Genomic DNA, 20,696 nt, shown 5'->3' with positions numbered 1-20,696 from the left:
TGGGGAGACGATACAAGTATAAATAGTGGTGGAAACTCAGTAGACCTTTTTTTGGCTAACCTAGGTTACCTAGCCCAATATTATTATTTTGGTAAGTTTAATCATGATTTTTATTTTTGGCAAGTTTAATCATGTTTTTTTTTTTTTATGATAAATTTAATTAATCACTTCATATATATGTATGAAATTCCAAAAATATAAAAGACGGTTTTGTTTAAATGGTATACGAGTAGTTATTACGGAGTATATCTTAAGTCCACTTTCTTAAATCCTATAATAATTTCGAACAAGAATCTGATTGACGATAACCACAGGCGCAGTTTAAAGATAGGTTTTGAACTTCTTGGTTCCTCCCTTTCCCTAGCCAATATATTTTCTCTCTCCTTTGTTACTATCACTTAGTACGGCGGAAAAAATGGTGAATTGTTTCAATTTCACTCCAAGGGTCTAGCGATTAAACTTCACCATGGTGGTTGCGGCAACATTGATGATGGAGATTTTGGCAATGGTGGCTCTTATGCCATCACATTTGCTTGGATTATAGTGATTCTAAAGAGATCATTATGTGATTTTTAATCATGGTTTCATCTTCCTTCTCCTCAAACACAACATTTAATACTGTCATTTTCTCTTTCCTAACCATTTTCTTAAAATGGATGGGTCACTGTCATCGGTTTCTCATTAAGAAAAAAAATTAAATGTGTAAAAGTAGTAGCAAGTTGAGAATCTTGAGATTGACATGGTTTAATTAGTCTGCCAACCCAATCATACATATTAACACTTACATATGTAGATGGTAGCACTCAAATTTGTGATCCTAATTCATAAGGTAAGTTTCCCACCATTTTTGGCCGTGTTTACTCCTAAATTATTCAAAATAATATACTCCATATTATATGATATGATATTTTATCAATTGTTTATATGGTAATTATATCTAACATCCCTTTTTCATAAAATACCAACACGTGGCCTTAAATCCGAGATATGAGAGTACTCACTATCCTTTAGCATATCCCAAGTCACATGGATGAATATATAACGAAGACATACATTTTGGCGCAGTTTTGCCATTGAAATTTAAAATTACGGCTATTTCACCAAATGCCACTGAGCAATTTAAAAATTCACCAAATGCCATCGAACTTTTCAGAATTCACCAAATGCCACCCAGTTTTTAAAAAATTCACCCGGTGCCATTAATGACCAACGACCGTTAACTCCGTTAGTAATTAGGGGTTAATCATGACACGTGTCATGATATAATTGGACTATTTATCTTAATTCATAAAAATTAAAAAAAAAAGTTAAAAAAAATTATAAAAAAACCCCAAAATTTTCCCAGCCACCCCCACCACCGCCAAACCCTAGCCCCCCCCCCTCATCTCACCGGAAAACGACCGGTCACCACCGGAACCACCAACAATCGGCCAGCCGACCCTGTAGCTCCCCACCTGACCCACCGTCGACCCCCAAAACCTCCCTCACAAACTGCCCCGACCCCATAAAACCGCAAACACCCACCCCAAAAACCACCCACACAGCCGCCCCGACCCTAATAACCACCCGTAAAAAGCTCCTCCTCCCTTCTCCCACCGTCAAAACGACCGATTTTGAGGGTGGGGAAAGGGAGGAGGGGCTTTTTACGGGTGGTTTTTGGGGTCGGGGTAGATGTGTGGGTGGTTTTTGGGGTCGGGACGAGCAGCGTGGGTGGTTTTGGGGGTCGGCGGTGGGTCAGGTGGGGAGCTACAGGGTCGGCCGGCCGATTATTGGTGGTTCCGGTGTTGACCGGCCGTTTTCCGGCGAGATGAGGGGAGGGGTTAGGGTTTGGCGGTGGTCGGGGTGGCTGCGAAAATTTTGGGTTTTTTTTTTAAATTTTTTTTTTTTCTAACTTTTTTTTTTTATTTTTTTTTTATGAATTAAGATAAATGTTCCAATTATCTCATGACACGTAGCATGATTAACCCCTAATTACTAACGGAGTTAACGGGCGTTGGTCATTAATGGCACCGGGTGAATTTTTTAAAAACTGGGTGACATTTGGTGAAATCTGAAAAGTCCGATGACATTTGGTGAATTTTTAAATTGCTCAGTGACATTTGGTGAAATTTCCGTTAAAATTATTGTAATGTGGTTGATGACAAGATTACTTATTTGAGGGAATAGTGAAACTGTGTCAAAGGTGAGTACATTTAGGTCATAGGCTTTCCCTGCCCATTAACATTATTTCCCACTTAACAAGGTGACACATCTGAATTATTTTAATTCCCTATTGCTAAGCTAAGGGCTTGTTCACATTTACTAAACTAAGCTGAACTGAACTGAACTGAACTGAGCTGAGCTGAAATGAATATTTTATGATGGAGGGAAATTAGGAGCTGAGCTGAACTGAACTGATTGGAGCTGAACTGAACCAAACTGAAATTATGTAATTGTGAACAAGCCCTAAGTGATAATCAACGTATGAAATTACTCACATTGTTACAAACAAATGCTTATTTAAAAAGCCAATCTCAAAATTAATACAAATTCAAATTCTATTATGACTTGTTATATTGTTCATTGTGATTCTAATTTGGATGCAAATCAAAATTTAAACTTTTTACACACAACCTTACGTTCATTATTAAATACATCATATACTCATATCAATCGATGTTATTAAGAAGTCTACCCATGACATAAAAATCACATGAAATATCCAACATTCCAACCCGTGTGTCATTCAATTAGTTGTCTCAATCATCGTAAGCCTAATCACGGTGGGTCATACGAGAACCTCTACCTAAGTGAAGAGTAAAATCCAAAGTTACAGTGTCATACCATTACTGCCAATATTATATCTTAAACAAACTCATACTCAATACTAGAGGTGATCAAATCAGCCCAACTCGAAAATAGGGTTTAGGCAAGTCTAAAAACACATTTTTAGTAAAAAAAAAAAAAAATAAAAAAATAAAATCCAAACACAGCTCGAAAAGCCCGCTTTGGCCTGACAAACTCATTTTTTTTTTGGGCACGAGATATGATGTTAAGGCTTGACCTAACTCGATTTTTTTAATCACCTCTACCCTCTAGCCATACCGAACCATACACTTATGGTCAACATAAATCCGACCCGTTGACACTTCTAATGGCCATTGTCCCCAACCCCAAAGCCATCACATCATCAAAACATTGCATCAAGCAGACAAGCACACAACAATTGACAGAAACCCACGTATTAGCTTTATAAGGCCGTTGTCATGCGTTGAAAGCCTGCTTCTTCTATTCCTTCAAAATATTGTTAATCTTCTCTATCACTCGATAATCCCACAAATTCCTAATCCAAAAATTTAACCTTCGCCATTTCCATTATCTGTAAGAGCTATATCCTTCTCTCTCATCTTTCTATATCTGATTGTTTTTCTAATACCGTTTTTTTTTTTAATTAATAATCCGGAATAAAATGCGCTAGATTTATTTAGTTCTTGACACTTGTAAATTTTATATATTAAACTATATAATAATACGAATTATTGGGTTGGTTGATTTGGGTGCCTTTGAATTGGAGAAATTTTTTTGATCCAAGTTTTTGTAAATCAAATACAGAATATGGCACCATCTACACTTATATGTGACACAGATTCTTGGCAAAATTTGAAGGTAATTGTTATTGATTACACAAGTTTCCTGCTTGATTTTTAATTTAATTTTGTGGATTAATTAATTTTTTAAAAAATTATGTTTAGACCCATGTTGCTGAAATTAAGAAGACCCATCTTCGTGATTTGATGAATGATGCTGACAGATGCAAGTCCATGATGGTGTATGTTTATCACACTCATTTTTCTTATTTGGATGTATGGAAATATAAGAATATGATTGTTATTATATAGGAATTATATATTGTAGCTTAGATTATTGTGCAAATTAATTTATAATAATATTTTGTTCTTGTTGTTATAATTGGTGAAGTGAATTTGATGGGTTGCTGTTAGATTACTCTCGGCAAAATGCTACTCTTGACACCACAAATAAGTTGTTTCAGCTGGCAGAGGTGGGTTAGAAGGCAATTTATAATATAATGAGTTTGAATTATGATTAATTCTCGTATAATTTTTATATTTAACTGAATGTAATTGTTATTTGGCAGGCTGCCCATCTCAAAGATAAGATTAATCGAATGTTTAATGGAGAGCATGTAAGTTCAATGATGATAATGTATATTGTTTGAACATAGTTATATCTTAGGTTTCGCAAGAGTCACATCTTTTAACTGCTTTGGAGATTTCTACTTTCTTGTCTAGCGAAGCAACATAGTTTCTCTTCTGATTATTTCATTTATATGTATTAAATGCCATCAGATTAATAGCACCGAGAATAGGTCTGCTCTCCATGTTGCTCTTCGAGCACCAAGAGATGCAGTGATAAACAGTGATGGGAAGAACGTGGTCCCTGATGTGTGGCAAGTTTTGGATAAAATACGGGATTTTTCTGAGAAAGTCCGAAGTGGTTCATGGGTAGCTACAATCTTTTCTTCCTATTTAAATCCCTTGGCCTTTGGTGTCTGTTAACTTGGATTTGAGAAGAATTGATTAATTTTTAATTTTAGGTTGGAGTCACAGGGAAACCACTGACAAATGTAGTTGCTGTTGGTATTGGAGGGAGCTTCTTAGGACCACTCTTTGTTCACACAGCTCTCCAAACAGGTTGGAACATTCAGGCTCTTCATAATTGCTCTAAATTAAAGGCTGACTGTAACCTACATTATCTCACATTATCTTTTACTTGGATTTGCGACAAATATAGAACCTGAGGCTGCTGAATGTGCAAAAGGGCGTCAGCTACGCTTGTAAGTCTTTTAAAACTTATGTACTTGCTACTATCCAGAAGCCATGTGAAGCAAAGAAATTATTTTTGGACATTCATGTATCATAGATACGTATCATACATACATACGTAAATCTTTGCCTGCATCTAAAAAAAGGCCAAGGAGCTATGGGTTAATGGTTAACATCCAAGGATAAACAGGGCTTTTTGTTGCTTCTAGAGCATCTTGAGGCATCAAGATGGTTAATTGAGATTTATAGTAGCCATGAACTGATTTTATTGGGAAATATATTCCTGCTTATTGGAAAAAGGTTGATATCACTCTTTATTGGCCCAACTTATGGTTCTAGTACAGTTGTTCTGTTATATCAAAATAAGTAAATATGAAGAATAGCAGAATGTAGCAGATCATTAGAACACAATATTCTTACAAATTTTTAATGATGATAGGAGGTAAGGATTTTTTGGTCATTATGTGCATATATCTAGTCTGGTCACTAATGAGTTCTTGTGCAAACCTAAAGGTTGAGGCTGCTGATGGTAGAAATGCAATAAACTTTTTTTGGCTTGCGTACTTGAAAACATCTCTTGATAAGATGTATGATTGTATGAATGGCTTTTAAGCTTCTATTACTAGTGTAAAGTTCCAACATTCCCACTCATACGATGTCTGCTGATGTAGGGCCTAATGCGTCCTTTAATTTCTTATGCTGCAGTCTGGCAAATGTTGATCCAATTGACGTTGCAAGAAATATTACTGGATTGGATCCTGAGACTACTCTAGGCAAGTGTTATTAATATTCTTTTCTAGTCTTGCTACTGGCAATTTATCAGTTAAAGTATTGATTTTTCACTGGGTAATGTAGTTGTTGTTGTGTCGAAGACTTTCACAACTGCTGAAACCATGTTGAATGCTCGAACACTTAGAGAATGGATTTCCTCTGCACTTGGGTAAGTGAATAATGCTCCAATCATATTGCAATTAAGCTTTATAATTTAAATTCTGACTATCAAGTGTCCGGATTACGCTGGAGCCAGTTTGGAAAATGTAGCTAACTATGCAGATGTGATTTTTTTTTTTTTTTTTGAGGGGAAAATTAAAACTAAAAATTGTTATTGAAGTTGAACCTCCTTTCAATCTGTAGTGCAAATCTAGCCACCAAGGTCTCTGCCATTTCCACACTCCAATTGTACCTGCCGTTATCTTGCTGCCTCTAACACCAGTGCTCAATCAGAGTTTCTTACCTCAACGCCTAAGCCCACATACTTGCCCTCTATAATACGAGCATCAAAGTTAAACTTATACATACCTGATGGAGGCCAAGGTCACCAAAAGGCAGAAAAGATATAATAGAAAAGTATCATTCTACTTCTTTGTGGCATCTTGGATAAGGCATCTAACATTTGGAATCTATGTATTTTCTGATGGTTTAGTGGCAGTGTGTTATTGCACAATAAAGTCTTATTACTGTGCCCTTCTATATGCTGAACTCTTACTTTTAGATCTTTTTTCTTCCTCTGTGGTTTGATACTTGCATGGTTATGCTGTTATTGCAGGCCTGCAGCTGTTGCAAAACATATGGTTGCTGTTAGCACTAATCTGACGGTGATGCGTCTCTTTTTAAATTGGACTTTATGTTTTACTTTCTTTGTTTATTCCTTGTCATATCTTACTTTAGGGACAATAGTTATTAATTTGATTTCATTGCTACTTTGTCTGATTGGAATTGGATGTGAATCAAATTATTACAGTTCTGAATATTTAATCTCAGATAACCGACTCCATGTTTTATAACCGTTTTTCAATTGAAGAATGGATTTAAATTAGTCTTTTGTTTAAAAGGAAAAAAGGAACTATGAAAAATGTATGCAACGAGAAGAATTACTGTCTCTGTGCATAGTACCCGGGCGTACTGGCACTGAGCAAGTGTCAAAGTTATCAATATAAAGAAGAATTCAATTCTACCTAGAGTGACCTCTCTTCCACAGTTCCAAATATATTTTGAATTTGAAGACTTTATTCAGGTCTCTGTAACCTCATGACTTTTCTTTGTCTCTAAATGCAAACAAATCTCATATGATTGTTTGTTTATGTTCCTGAGAGGGATCCTGTTTGGGTTCTACCAGGATGACCTGTTGGTTTTTAATTAGTAAGTATATAAAAAGTGATCAAAGCAGCATGCTGGCTTATGCCGTGCCATTGAGAAAAAAAGGGTTTTTGGGGTGGGGTGGGGGCAGCATGGAGGAAAGGCTCCGAAGTTGTGAGAAGGAGCTTCTTAATAAGATAGGTAGTTTTGGAGCTTGACTTGCATATATAGATGTAAGCATGCATATGGTAAAAAAGGGATTTAATTTATTCATCATAATTTGTTCATTTTGATGGAAGATTGAGGGGGGGGGGGGGGGGGGGGGTATGAAACATAAGTTTAGGAAAACGTGTTGGTCTAACACCTATGTATCTGCAGACACAGAAGTTTTCTATAAACTGATGTAACAGAGATTAATCAGTCTGGAGACCTCCCGCTCATAATGTGGTTTTGTTTTCCTTGCAGCTTGTTGAAAAATTTGGCATTGATCCTAAAAATGCTTTTGCATTTTGGGACTGGGTTGGAGGCAGATATAGTGGTAAGCGTACTTAAAATTTCATGTAAGAGAATTGTAACCTCTAAAATGTTTATTTATATATTTGCCTCATTGCGTACATTTACAACAACAACAACAAAAACAAAGCCTTAGTCCCAAAATGATTTGGGGTCATTCCGTACATTTATACCCCGAAATAATTTGCTTACATATATTCCCTCATTAATGCTGCCAATAACTAAATTTGTTATATAAGGTCAAACTGAAAGAGTTCCCCTAACATGGCTAGCTATGGCACGCGCGCATTGCGCGTGTTAGCCACCCTAGTTCATATAAGTTTTCTAATGATGGATTTCTTCTTTCAGTATGTAGTGCAGTTGGAGTTTTGCCTTTGTCTCTTCAGTATGGGTTTTCTATTGTAGAGAAGTATGTTACCTTGCTCATATTTTCTTATTAGTTGTTTTTTATATAACATAACTTTATAGTTAATACCTTCTGATCTTTGGGCTCAAGGTTTCTGAAGGGAGCTTCAAGCATTGATCAACATTTCTATTCTGCACCCTTTGAGAAAAACTTACCGGTAACTGCCTACCTGCTAATATCCTTATTTAATTTCTTTTCTGTTTTGAAGGATGTGCTACTGGCTTGTCATTGCTTGATACATTATGTGATTTATCTGCTCTGAATTGCTTGGTCAGATGGTATATTGCTGAATGTAATACATGTGTACATTTTCGCTTTTTTTACGGATCAGGCTATCATGTCTGGATAATGAGTCATGCATCAAAGTTCTTGCAACTAATTGCTATATCATACTTGATGCTGTTATTATGTGCTTCAGGTTCTTTTAGGTTTGTTGAGCGTTTGGAATGTTTCATTTCTTGGACATCCAGCAAGAGTAAGTGTTCACTGTCTACTAGAAGTACAATAAGTTGTGATTGGATTTCTGACTTGGATGTTTTCAGCAACTGTTACCATAATGGGAAACTTGACTGATAATTCCATATTTTCAACATTCAGGCTATATTGCCATATTGTCAAGCATTGGAAAAATTTGCTCCTCATATTCAACAGGCATGTATATCACTTCCATTTTTTTTTGTAGCAATTAATTCATGTTATTCATCTAATTAGTTAGTATTTATGCTCCTTGGAGTTCAAATTCTGTCTTTAATCAACACTCTTGAGTTGGACTTTTCATAGGTTAGCATGGAAAGTAATGGAAAAGGTGTCTCAATAGATGGTGTAGTGCTGCCTTTTGAGGCTGGTGAAATTGACTTTGGTGAGCCTGGAACAAATGGACAACACAGCTTTTATCAGCTAATTCATCAGGTTATATAATCTATATTATGTTGTATTATTATATTGGTCTTAGTGTCAAATTTTTATGATTTTTTTTAATCATTATGTGCTTTATGCCTTTATTAAGTTCTCTACTTCAATTCATACTCTTGTTGTTGACTGTGCTCAGTTAATATAAATATTGAAATCGAGTGCCATTGCCTGTTTTGGAACATGAAATGCATCCTTGTTTACCAGCAACATGAAATGTTGTGATAAAGCATTCTTATTTACCAGCAATTTTTTTCTAACAAAAGTAGAACAAAAATTGGAATACATTAGAGAAAAATAATGAAATATCGTGATAAAGAGAAAAAAATGATTGATTTGATGGAAAGAGCAAGAAAAAAAATTTGTTGCATATAACCCAACATAAAAATTTAAAGATATTTTAGGACAGCCTAAAAGGTAGAAATTTGAGGGATGGAGGCTACAAAAATCAGTTCCCCCCCAGTGGCCATACTGTATGAAAGCAAATAATTTTCTGGTTGACAATCTTGATATCTCAATATTCCAGCCAAAGCTACCAAGATTGACCTTTGAAGATGCTTTCATGTTTGATTAACTTTGTGTGTTAATGATTGACTAATAATCCTGGAGAATGTGAAATAATATGTAAGCTAGAATGATGCTTTAAAGCCTTGTGATGTTACTTTGGGTTATGCTAATCAAAGGTGAAGAAGGTAACAGTACAGCTACTGGGAGAGAGAGGGGGGGGGGGGGGTTGGGGGAGAGGAGAGGAGAGGGGTGAATAGATGGTAACATTGGGAAAGCATGCATTGATGCTACACTTAAAACCAGTAGCATCCAGAAAAAAAAGGTTTGCTTCCAGTGCCTTTAGTATACTTCTGTATCAATGTTTTATGAATACTCATATGGCAACGAGGGGTATTTTTAGATTCTTGTTTGGTCGGTCAGCCCATATCAAAACTTTATTGTACTATTTTCTTTTTGATTTCTATCCACCACCAAAAATATTTTATTTACATTTTGCAACTGTTCATAAAATGTGTGTCTAACCAAAATGAAAAGCTTCTAAGGTTTTTAGGGGGCAATTTCAGTTATTAGGTATGAAGATGTTCATTAAGATATTCTAATTGACTTTTTTTCTTTATTTTGATGTTCCAACAGATAAAACTTTCCTTGCTGATTGTTTTACTTTCTCACTCTGCTCTGCTTATTGAATTTCTTCTGCTTTTTTGCTCTTATCTTTTTTAATTGATTTTTAGACTTTTAGTTAAGAGAGTTCATAGATAAGCATATAAGTACGATAATAAACAATGTCTTTGATAGTTCTGGTTTTGTTACTTCAGGGGCGTATTATCCCCTGTGATTTTATAGGAGTTGCAAAAAGTCAGCAACCTGTATATCTTAAAGGTACCGAACTCCATATCAGATTTTAATTGTGTGAATGAGCTTTTAATTCCATTTAATTATTGAATGTATTATTATGTTGTGACTTTTACCTTCATTGATGGTTGCTTATATATTTCAGGTGAAGTAGTGAGTAATCATGATGAGCTCATGTCTAACTTCTTTGCACAGCCAGATGCACTAGCTTATGGGAAGGTTGGTTTTTATTTTACTTTGGGAATTAGATCCACTTTTGGCCATACTTTCCATAACTCCTATCAAACTTTATATCTTCTTTCAAGGATTGTACTTGTTATATATATTATTGATTTTACTTGATTTTTAGTAAATTATCATAGATTTTATTGAAGTTGTGTCATTCATAGATCTAGTGTTCTCGTTTTCTTTTTGTACAAAGGTATTGTAAAAGTTAAATCAGTTATCTTCTGCTCTCTTGCCTTAAAAAATTTGTCACATTGTTCAATTGTGGAAATGGTTGGCTAGCTAATTGTTGTTCTGTTTCTTTAGACTCAAGAAGAGTTGCAGAAGGAGAACGTATCTCCACATCTTGTCCCGCACAAGGTGAATTTTCTGTTCATTTTTCTGTAATCTTTTGAGGTTGTGACACTATCTTTTCATAATTGATTGCCATTCTTCCCTTACAGACCTTCACTGGAAACCGTCCTTCTCTGAGCCTTTTACTTCCATCTCTGACTGCATATAATGTTGGACAGGTTTGATGACCTTACCTCTTTCTAGATATATTATTTTTTTTGTTTGTTGTGATGTTGGACAATTTGGATAATGTTGTGATCAGTTTGTTAATTGTTGATCCAGTAGGATATTTTAAGCATTAATGCTATATAATATCATGATTTAGCTGTTATTTATCTTGCAGTTGCTGGCCATCTATGAACACAGAATTGCTGTCGAAGGTTTCGTATGGGGTATTAATTCTTTTGACCAATGGGGAGTTGAGCTAGGAAAGGTAATTTGCTTGTATATGACAGTTATTATGAGGCCATTGTATTGGCAATTTCAGGAGTAAACTTTTGTGAGATCTTCCGTTTCCTTTGTTCCTTTTTTTAGAGTTTAAAGTTGTAAGCTGATTTCTTCTCTCTCATTTCTCTCAAAATTGTGTTTCTGAGTATCTAATTACTTTTATGTTAATGCAGTCACTGGCATCTCAGGTTAGGAAACAGCTTCATGCATCTCGCACTAATGGAGAAGCTATCAAAGGCTTTAATTTCAGTACTACAAGAGTGTTGGCCAAGTATCTACAGGTATAATAAGTAACATGCAGCTAATATTTAGTATATGCCTAGTAAGATTCCTGTTTATTAAACATAATTGTTATATGTGGCTGAGGTACTCAATTCTGAAGTTGTAAGATTGTAAGAAGCAAATACATGCAATTTATTGCCCACAAGCCCCATTTAAAGCTGATACAGGCAATTGTATAGTAGTCTCATTTTTACTCCAACATTGTTGGCATATGTCAATGATTCAATATGAGAGTGTTTATAAATACTTAGAATCGTGATCAATAATAATTCATAGTAATCATGTAGCATGACTATGTACTGTGGTAGCAGCCATGCCTTGTGATGTGGGGGCAGGATTGCCAAATTAAATTCAGCACTATTGCAATAGAAGATGCTACCCGAGTTTAAGTCTGAAGAAGATATACGGAGAGTAGAGTAGAGGAATGAAAGCAATCTAGCATTATGCACAGATTGCACACTGCACAGATTTAGGGAAATTAGGTGGCCAGATGCCCTATTTGCCTGAAATGAGTGATCTATTTCATCTCCTAAAGAGGACTGGACTTTGTTTATCACAGTTACAGAGTTACTATCATCATTTGTTATTCATAGATCTGGACAGGAAATTCTTCTGTTGCAAAGGTCTAATTTCAAAACATAAGGTCTGCTTTTGGGATGATGGAACAATAATATGATAACTACAATAATGACAGGAATGGTGAAGGTGTTCTGATTTGGAAAAACTTTTTAAAAAAATTATAATAATAATAAAAAATATAGAGAGAGATTTCCTATGGAAAATGAAAAAAAAAAAAAAATCACCTTTGTTATTCCACAGGATATTTAAGAAAATTTTTGTGTTTATGTATTTCTTGTTTTATTTTTAATTTTGTTATGTCCTTTTCTTTACATCGTACTATTTCTTATGACGATTTATGTTAGCCAACCCCAAATCATATTGGGACTAAGGACTTCTTGTTGTTTGGTTGATGCATTTTTTGTTTTATCTGTAATTATGAAGACAGCTTGTCGTCTATCTGTACTATGTTCTGTGCATTTCTACTTTTTTTTAAAGAAAATTTTAATCATCGTAGTAGATGATTATATGAGGATTGGCAATTAGTTGTGGATACTCTAACCTTCAATTGCCTCTCGTCTTCATTTTTCATTCCTTTTCACCTCATCTCCCAAAGGTGCCCGGTCGTTTGTAAGACTTATGCTATGTGAAGCAGCCCTGGTACAATCGCATAGGTTTTGGTATTAACACTCTGTTGTAGTGTTGGGTATTCTATTGTTAAATATAGGAAAGCTTGATATTTGATTGATAATGACCTTTACAAAAGATAGCTTGAGATATTTATTCACTTTTAGTTACTTTTAGATCACCACTCTCAAAATAGTGACTTGAGGTCACAACTCTCTTTAGGATTCAGTTCAAAAAAAACTGCCTACTTTTTTTCCTTTCCCCTCCATCTCTATTTATACTAAAATTAAAGAATGTTGGCCAAGTAATACTAGAATACCCCTATTCCCCCTTCTTAGGTTAGTTTATTACAATGTTTTACAGAATGAGTAGGTTTTGTTGCTTGTGGCATTTACTCCTCACAATCTTACTTCTATAGCATTGTAAAATTTTCATTGGGATATAGGAAAAAAGTGAAATAACGGAGGAGTTCAGTGATTAGTGGATGACATGCTTTTTTCTAGCATGATGTCGATGCTTGACAAATAGAAAGGCAATGTAGGGGTGGTTCTGAGCCTTGTTTTTCGAAGACTTCAATTCTAAACTAATTTCTACTACAAATTATCAGAGGTTATACTACTTAGATCTTAACATGCATATTTCTTGCAGGAGAGTTCTGAAGTCCCTGCTGAGCTTCTGACCAAGCTACCACAGGTGTAGGCTTGCTGCTCACTTGCTTTGAACATGCCTGTCCCATTTTGTTTGCCAACGACCTCTATTTTGAAGTTCACAAATAAAGTCTCCTATGAAACCTTAATAATCAGATTTCGAGCTGGCATCCAACACCTATGAGTTACTGTGAGACTACTGTGACAGTTTATTGAAGGAATGGATCGCCAGAAATGGTTGTATTTAACTCTGAAGCAACACGGAATAAATAATGAGTTACAAGTCCAGCTGCTTTGGCATAAAATGCAATTCAGCTTAACTGCGACTTCGTCAAATTGTTGTGTCTGATGTTCTCCTTAAACAAGTTTTAGCTCTATTTTCATGACAAGTTATAGAAGAATGATGTACTAGTATTTTTCCTGTATGAGGGAATGAAGAACTATAAATTTCCTTCTTTGTGTGTTCAGTGGCGAATTTAATGCTCAATTCATGAGATGATTATCTTGAAATAATGAATCTAGGTCTGATTTCTTATTGCAGCCAAAGAAGGAAAAAAGTTGCAGTGAGCTAAAATTGATATTCCTTACAACTATGCCCTATCTTCTTTTAAAGGTTCCAACTTCTAATAAACTAGCAACAATCCAGACTATATTGTCTTCCCAGAGTACGGTTCTATAGACAAAGGTGCATTTTGTGCCTCGTTCGTGTGCACAAGATATGGCTTCTTTTGGTGCCTAGTTTCATCGTTTCTAGTTCGGTTATCAAGGATAATAATCAAATCATATCACTAATATATCATTTTAATTATAATATAAATTAATAAAACAAAATAGAAAATAGGTATTATAAATAATTTAAGTGCAATAAAAAAATTTCAATTTAATAATAAGAAGTTAAAAATTAGGGAGCCAAAAAAAAAGAGGAAAAGTACCCAATAGTAGGCTGCAAGTAAGGGAAAAGAAAGAGTCAACACCTGAATTGAGTTGTTAATAGGAAAAGTTAGTGAAGGTTTTGTCAAACGAAAAAAAGTCATCGTGGTGATTTTTTTAACAAAGATCCGTTTAAAAGGTTTTTTTTTTTTTGCAAAACAAGGCATTTAAAAGGTTTTTTTTTTTTTTTTTTTTTTAACAAATTTTCCTATTTATTATGTTGTAGGCATGGGTTTTCTAGTGAACTTTACTATTGTAGTTTATACAATTAAGTATCTATTTGATTGCTTTTGTGCTATGCCCGATAGGGCTATGCAAATGTACACGAACCGATTATTCATTGTTCTGTTTCGTAAATTGGGATGTCTAACCGGGTTTTTCATTTTTGGATGATCTATAATAACCTATATAAATATGCAAATTTGCTGAATGTTCATTGATCGGCAGTGTAGTGATATTTTATGGTTTTACCTTATTATTGCTCAGGCATTACTAGATTACTGTAAACCTTGCCTATAATAACCTGTATAAAGTGTATGTTGGCATGATTCTGTTGTCTATACAACAAATGGAAGACGAAACACGATTTGCAGAGTCTAATGACAATAATTATGCTCGTTTCTTATATTCTATAACCAGAAACAGCCCGCGGAAGTAGTGATTGTTTCAGTACTAAACAACTGAGAATCCGAAATTCAAAACACCTAGCTTGAAATGCAATTTTCAACCAGTGGCGAGACTGGTGACCTAAACTAGTGAGGCAATATTTGACACTTTCGGAACAAGTGTATAAACGAAGTTAAACAAGCACAATAGAGTAAACGAGTGGCGAGACTGGTGACCTGATATATGAGGCAATATTCGGAACAAAAGTGTAAACAAAGTTATAGAAGCACAATAGAGTAAGCGGACATTGGTAAAAATACTCGATTACGATGATCAATGCTCTACCATGAGCCATTACTAGAATACCAAGTTCAAAGGTACAATTAAACTAGTAATATACGCAAAATGGTTCACAGATTCACAGCATTCAGCAATTTCAATGCTAATTCCTAAGCCAGTTCAAACACCAGTAGAACCAAACCCACCAGCACCCCTGACAGTAGAGTCTAAATCTTCGACCTCCAAAACATCTGGAGTTATAATCTTTTCAATGATCAACTGTGCAATACGATCACCTATTTTCACCTCGAAATCAACATCAGAGTGATTGAACAGGATAACCCCAACTGGTCCTCTGTAATCTGCATCAATCACTCCTGCTCCCACATCAATGGAGTGTTTCCATGTCAGTCCTGACCTCGGTGCTGCAAATGTTACAAAAATTAAACAGAATTTCAGAAGATTTGGATCATGGTTGAATTGAATGTGGGCAAATAAAATGTGCCATTTAATTAGGTTAAATTTGGGCAAAATTGAGAATTTAAAATAAATACCAATTGAGGTCCAATTCCAAATACATACAATCATTATCAAACAAAACGTAAATCAAATTGGGAATTTTCGTTTATGCCAAAAGAGGCAAACAAGCAGTTGAAATGTTCGTTCTATCAAAAGAGAAGCAAGAAAGTTTATCATGCACACAATATGTTCGACGAAATGCTTCAAAGAATAACAACGGAAAACAGAGATGTCTTCAATCAAATTATCATGGGTATTTTCTGGGAAATTGAATGAGAGAGAAAAAACTTACCAACTCTGGCGTAAGTTCCTTGAGGAACAGCAATACTCAAATCAGTAGGAACCAGTGCTTTTCCTCTAGCAGGCACCTTCAATTCAACCGCACTGCAAAACCATTCAATAATTTCCCAGATTAAACAAAAAAATGGGGGTTTCAAATCAATAATATTATCCTAAAGAAGAGAGAGAAACCTGGAGAGATCGTAACCAGCAGCAAAAGGGGATCCTCTAGAAGGAACAACAGCCTTATCTGAGAGCTTCTTGACCTTGAAGAAAGAGGATTCATCGCCATTTTCATGGGGTTGAAGCTTTTGAAGCTTGGTTGAAGGTTCCTTGATTTCTGGGCTTTGGGTGTTTGAGTTGTTTTTTGCCATTTTTATGAGTTTGTGATGAATGAAGCGACGATTAATACGGAAAAGAGGGTTTTGCAGTTTAAATAGGGTTTGGGTTTGGGGAATTTTATTCCAAATTATGGCGCCAATATTTCCCGCCATTTTACCTGTGTTTTTCGGGAGTAGTTGGTATGTACCGGTTTTAACAAAACGGATACTGATGAGTTGTTGTTATAGGGGGCATAGGGATGACCGGCCGAGCATTTTCGAAATCTCCGATATTCAATTCCAATTTGAAATTTTTTGATATTTGATTGAGTATAAAGTAAGGAGCCTTGTTAAATTAGCTTATTAAATAATTAACTTTTATTTATTACATACATTAAAAGAACTACTTTACCTATTTTTTTTTTTAATTAGATGTATCACTATTTAAGAATAAAAGTTTCAAATTAAATGTAATACTTTTCCTTTTAGTTAATAAACTAGTTTGGGCTGGATGATCCCAGGTCAAAATTTCTAATGTCATTTTTTTTAAGTGATTCAATAATATTCTTAAACTAGTTTTTAAACCAAATTATCTCTCATTTTCTGTTTTCTGATTTGCATTTAGATATGGGGTACAAGTATTTTTTAGGGATAAATCATGATTTTATTTTATTTTTTGACACAAGGGATAAATCATTATTTTATTTTATTTTTCGACACAAGGGATAAATCATTCTACTATTCCATGTTGGGGTATTTGTAAGTTGTAACTTTATAAAAAAGATGACGGGGTATTTGTAAAATAATGTAGGTTAAAGAAATACAATAAGAAATCGGAGTACAATTAGATGTTGGATTGAACTAAACTAGTTGATTTATTTGGGCCAATTAAAGACCAGGTACAATTGGTTTATATGGCCCAGTAAACTTGTCCAACTCTTACAGGCTTACCACATGCAATAGGCCCCCTAGTTCACATAAATAACCAACAAAACCAAAAAATAAAAAAATAAAAAAACAAAAAGAGAGAAAAGAAAACATTAACAATTGTTAGGGTTTTTGAAGAAAGAGAAAAACAAGAACCGAAGAGAGAAAGAGAAACATTAACAGGTCGAAGCTAGGGAATCGCCGTTCACAATTTTTAGGGTTTTTGAGAATTTGGGGAACTCGAAAATTAGGTTAGTAATTCACTGATTTTGGGTTTTTTTCATAAAAATACGGGCCTACAAATTCTGTTGTAATACAAATTTTACATACGCGAAGAGCGAAAATTTTGGGAAATGGACTGCACTAATGAAGTTCCGGTAGAGTTGCTGGAAGCCGAGCTTCAAGATGTTCAAGGTTTTTTCTTTTCTTGTTTATTTTTCTGGTTTTATATTGCAGTATAATTTTGCATTTTATTTATGAGTAATTTAATTATTAGTATTTGGGTATATTTTTGTATGAAAATTTCCATCGTTCATGTCAAGTTTTGCATAACCAGAAAATGTGAAGAAAGAGTACATTTTAGTTGAAGAAGACGATGATTTTTGGGCAATTGCCTTTTGGGTTAATGAAGCTTAGATAATTGATAGAAATTAGTTTTGGGGGTATGGTTTTTTTGTGTTTGCAATTGTTTGCAAATAGTGTATAAATGAACATGTTAGAAGGACCCATTAAATAATTGGGGTATGATATGATTTCTGAATTTCGAAATTTAGCTCATTTGATATGTTTATATATATGGACTTATTCCAAGAACTTTAAAATGTACTCTAAATAACAAAAAGAAGCATTAAGATTCTTCCAAGTTCTAATATTATACCCATGTTAAGGCTTTGCTAGTTATTGCGTTGATAGTTAAAATTGAAGAATAATATTGCATTGGTCATTACTTATAGAGTGTTGCTATTTGATTTTGAAGTGACAAATATTGCATGATAGGAAAAATTGGGTAAGTAGACAGATAATGAGAATTGGAGTGAGTAACAATGACTAAGGTAATCATGAGGTTTTTTGTACGTGTAACCTAAGAGGAAGGGCCTCACAAAAGGCATTGTGTTACTTGTCTAACTGCTTGTATGATGATGTACTGTTTGAAGATTGGTAGAGTTTATTTTTAGAATTTGGTTTTTATATATAGTAGAGAGAGGCCTTTAGCACTGGCTAGAGACCTAAAGTGAGCAAGAGACCGAAGCAGTGTATCGAGCTGTTTTCGAAATGTAAAAAGAAGAAAGTGAGAATTTTATGCAGTGATGCTATATATCCCAAAGGGAAATGAAAAAAATCCATTTGACTCCTCCATCTTGTTTCTTGTAGTCTATCCTTGTCCATCTAGGTCTTGATTTGAATTTTGTAATATTAGCTTATCGGTAGGGGTGTTCAAAAAAACCCAACCCGATTGTCCCGTCCTGATTACCCGATTACCCGCAAAAAACTCGATGAGAAATTAGCTTTTTTTTTAGTTTTTTCCGGGTCGGGTACCCGGATTCCCGCTAATAAATTAAAACATAAAAAAAAAAAAAAAAAAAAAAAAAAAAAACCTGTTACTAATCTTCTCTTACTGCCCAGATTAGTAAAAAATAAAATAAAAAAAATACCCGGATTCCCACTGCCCAGCCCACTTCACTTACTCACTTTCACTTAGGAAGTTAGGGTTTTAGTTCTAACTTCTAATCTTCTCTTCTCTCACGCCTCCACTGCACCTTCCTCCCTAAAAAAAACACTCACCTTCTTCTCTATTCTCGACTCCATTCATCCTCACGAATTCGACTCGATCTAAGGTTAGTTTTAATACTGTAATTCGTAGTTTATTCTTGGTATTTTTGTAGTATTTTTTGTTGTAGTTTTGAATCTAATTATTTGATTTATCATCAATTGATAGATCTAAATCATTTCGTGTCTACTCTGCTCAATTTTCATTATTTCGTGGAGTCACGGTCACGATTCACTCATTCAAGTTAGTTTGTTGATTTTTTTTCATTGTTCACGATTCACTCAATTAATAATTCACGATTCACTCAGTTATTTGCATTGTTCTGGTTAAATTAATTCACTCATCTGTTTTCTTTTTGTAACCAGAGAATGTCATCATCAGATTCCGATGACTTGATGGAGACAAATTCAAGTCAAGCACCAGCACAAGATCACCAAATTTTAGGTTAAAAAAACTGATTAAAAATAAATGAAAATGAATCGGGTACCCGTGTCCCGTCCCGGATAATTCGGGTACCCGATATATATATATATATATATATATAAAACAATCCAACACTTCTAGAATTTTTTTTTTTTTTTTTTTTTTTTTTGAAAGACGATTGTCTATTTGAAATTTTTATTAAGGTGAAACTATGAGATCAATTATAACTTGATGTGATATATTTTCTACATTAGTTATCGAAGATAAAACTATAACAACTTTTTAATCATAAAACAATATTGAATTCTCTTATTTAGCATCATACGTGTTAGATTTTAGTCATATATACATATATTCTATGTTGCATGAAGGAAATACAATTATACAAATGCAAGTGGTGGGTTGATGATGCTATAACTTATGTAGTATAAACCATCAGACAAAGCTTTGAAGGTCATGAAATCAAATTTAACTAGAAACTTTTGGTGCAGTGATGCCAAGATTTCTTATTTATTATTTCTCCTCATTCTCAATGAGTGTGACTTCTCCTTAGCCTATAAAATATTATATGATGTATACGAGATTCAATCTAAACTAAACTACTTGTCATCTACAACTATAACGTGTTTCAATTCGGTGAATAAAGTAATGACATCTTTGTAACCTACAGTAGTAGTAAGCATTGATGTTCATTCCATGATATTTATAGTCAACATAATAGGTTTTAGTAAGTGTCTTAGGACTCCAGAGTTAAAATGTTGAGGTGCTTATGCATTTAAGGTGTTTATACACCGAGGGATAGGTTTTGAAGTGCTTGTGCACTTAGTTAAAGAATTCCACATAAAGATTGATTATATGGTCACTCATTATTAAAGATTAATTAATTTGATTTGCTTGAATCATTGTGTTGAGTATGTTAATGAATGTTTGTATTGGATTATGTTTAAGTTATGAGTCTCACCAATTAATTAAAAAGTAAATCACGTAATGTGAAAAAGGAAGACGCACCAAAAATTTTGGAACGTATATACCTTGAGTATGAACGTATAGGGCATATTTGACCATATATAACTTCTAAGGGGGTACAAGACATTGTACTTTCCTTTTTATATTATTATTAAGTGACATAGGTGCCTATTCGATTAGCTCCCAGGTAATTTACCCCTATTCTTTGGGGCAATGATTTGGATAGAAACCTGTTTAATGCATTATCTAAAATTATAATGAACTAATATTGAGTCAAGTGAGTCATGTTGGTGTTGTTTATTGACTTATTTGGCTACTAGGTAAGTTTTATTGATCTGATGTTGCTTAGGATGATGCATGTTATTGTATTTTTCTATGTGTTTATGTACCCAACTTTGTTGGTGAGTGCTTTATTTGTGTTTGTTGGCCTTGGCCTTGCCTTGTGATAACCCATTTGTGGTGAGCACAGTTTAA

General features: G+C 34.4%; 2 protein-coding genes across 2 annotated transcripts; one reads left to right on the top strand and one right to left on the bottom strand.

The window, feature by feature from the left end:
* The first annotated feature begins 3,180 nt into the window (after positions 1-3,180).
* Positions 3,181-13,672, top strand: LOC145581247 (glucose-6-phosphate isomerase, cytosolic-like). The gene is made up of 24 exons (XM_081638290.1): positions 3,181-3,360; positions 3,592-3,645; positions 3,732-3,808; positions 3,958-4,039; positions 4,136-4,183; positions 4,347-4,502; positions 4,595-4,691; positions 4,792-4,834; positions 5,529-5,596; positions 5,679-5,763; positions 6,370-6,418; positions 7,365-7,437; positions 7,761-7,821; positions 7,909-7,975; positions 8,237-8,293; positions 8,416-8,469; positions 8,599-8,727; positions 10,050-10,113; positions 10,232-10,305; positions 10,618-10,671; positions 10,755-10,823; positions 10,988-11,077; positions 11,265-11,372; positions 13,207-13,672. Exons 2-24 carry the CDS (start codon positions 3,595-3,597, stop codon positions 13,255-13,257), a joined length of 1,707 nt encoding a protein of 568 aa, XP_081494416.1. The 5' UTR covers positions 3,181-3,360; positions 3,592-3,594; the 3' UTR covers positions 13,258-13,672.
* A 1,372-nt stretch (positions 13,673-15,044) lies between these two features.
* On the bottom strand, positions 15,045-16,335 carry LOC145581241 (deoxyuridine 5'-triphosphate nucleotidohydrolase-like). The gene is made up of 3 exons (XM_081638286.1): positions 16,011-16,335; positions 15,832-15,923; positions 15,045-15,445 (listed from the first exon to the last, which is right to left on the bottom strand). The coding sequence occupies exons 1-3, from the start codon at positions 16,310-16,312 to the stop codon at positions 15,201-15,203; spliced, it is 639 nt and encodes a 212-aa protein (XP_081494412.1). The 5' UTR covers positions 16,313-16,335; the 3' UTR covers positions 15,045-15,200.
* Between the last annotated feature and the right edge of the window lie 4,361 nt (positions 16,336-20,696).

Source organism: Chenopodium album, chromosome 2 (assembly GCF_948465745.1).
Source record: "Chenopodium album chromosome 2, dcCheAlbu1.1, whole genome shotgun sequence".
In the NCBI taxonomy this organism is placed as follows: Eukaryota; Viridiplantae; Streptophyta; class Magnoliopsida; order Caryophyllales; family Amaranthaceae; genus Chenopodium; species Chenopodium album.
Note: the sequence above shows the minus strand (reverse complement) of the source record. Positions and strands in the feature narration are given on the sequence as shown.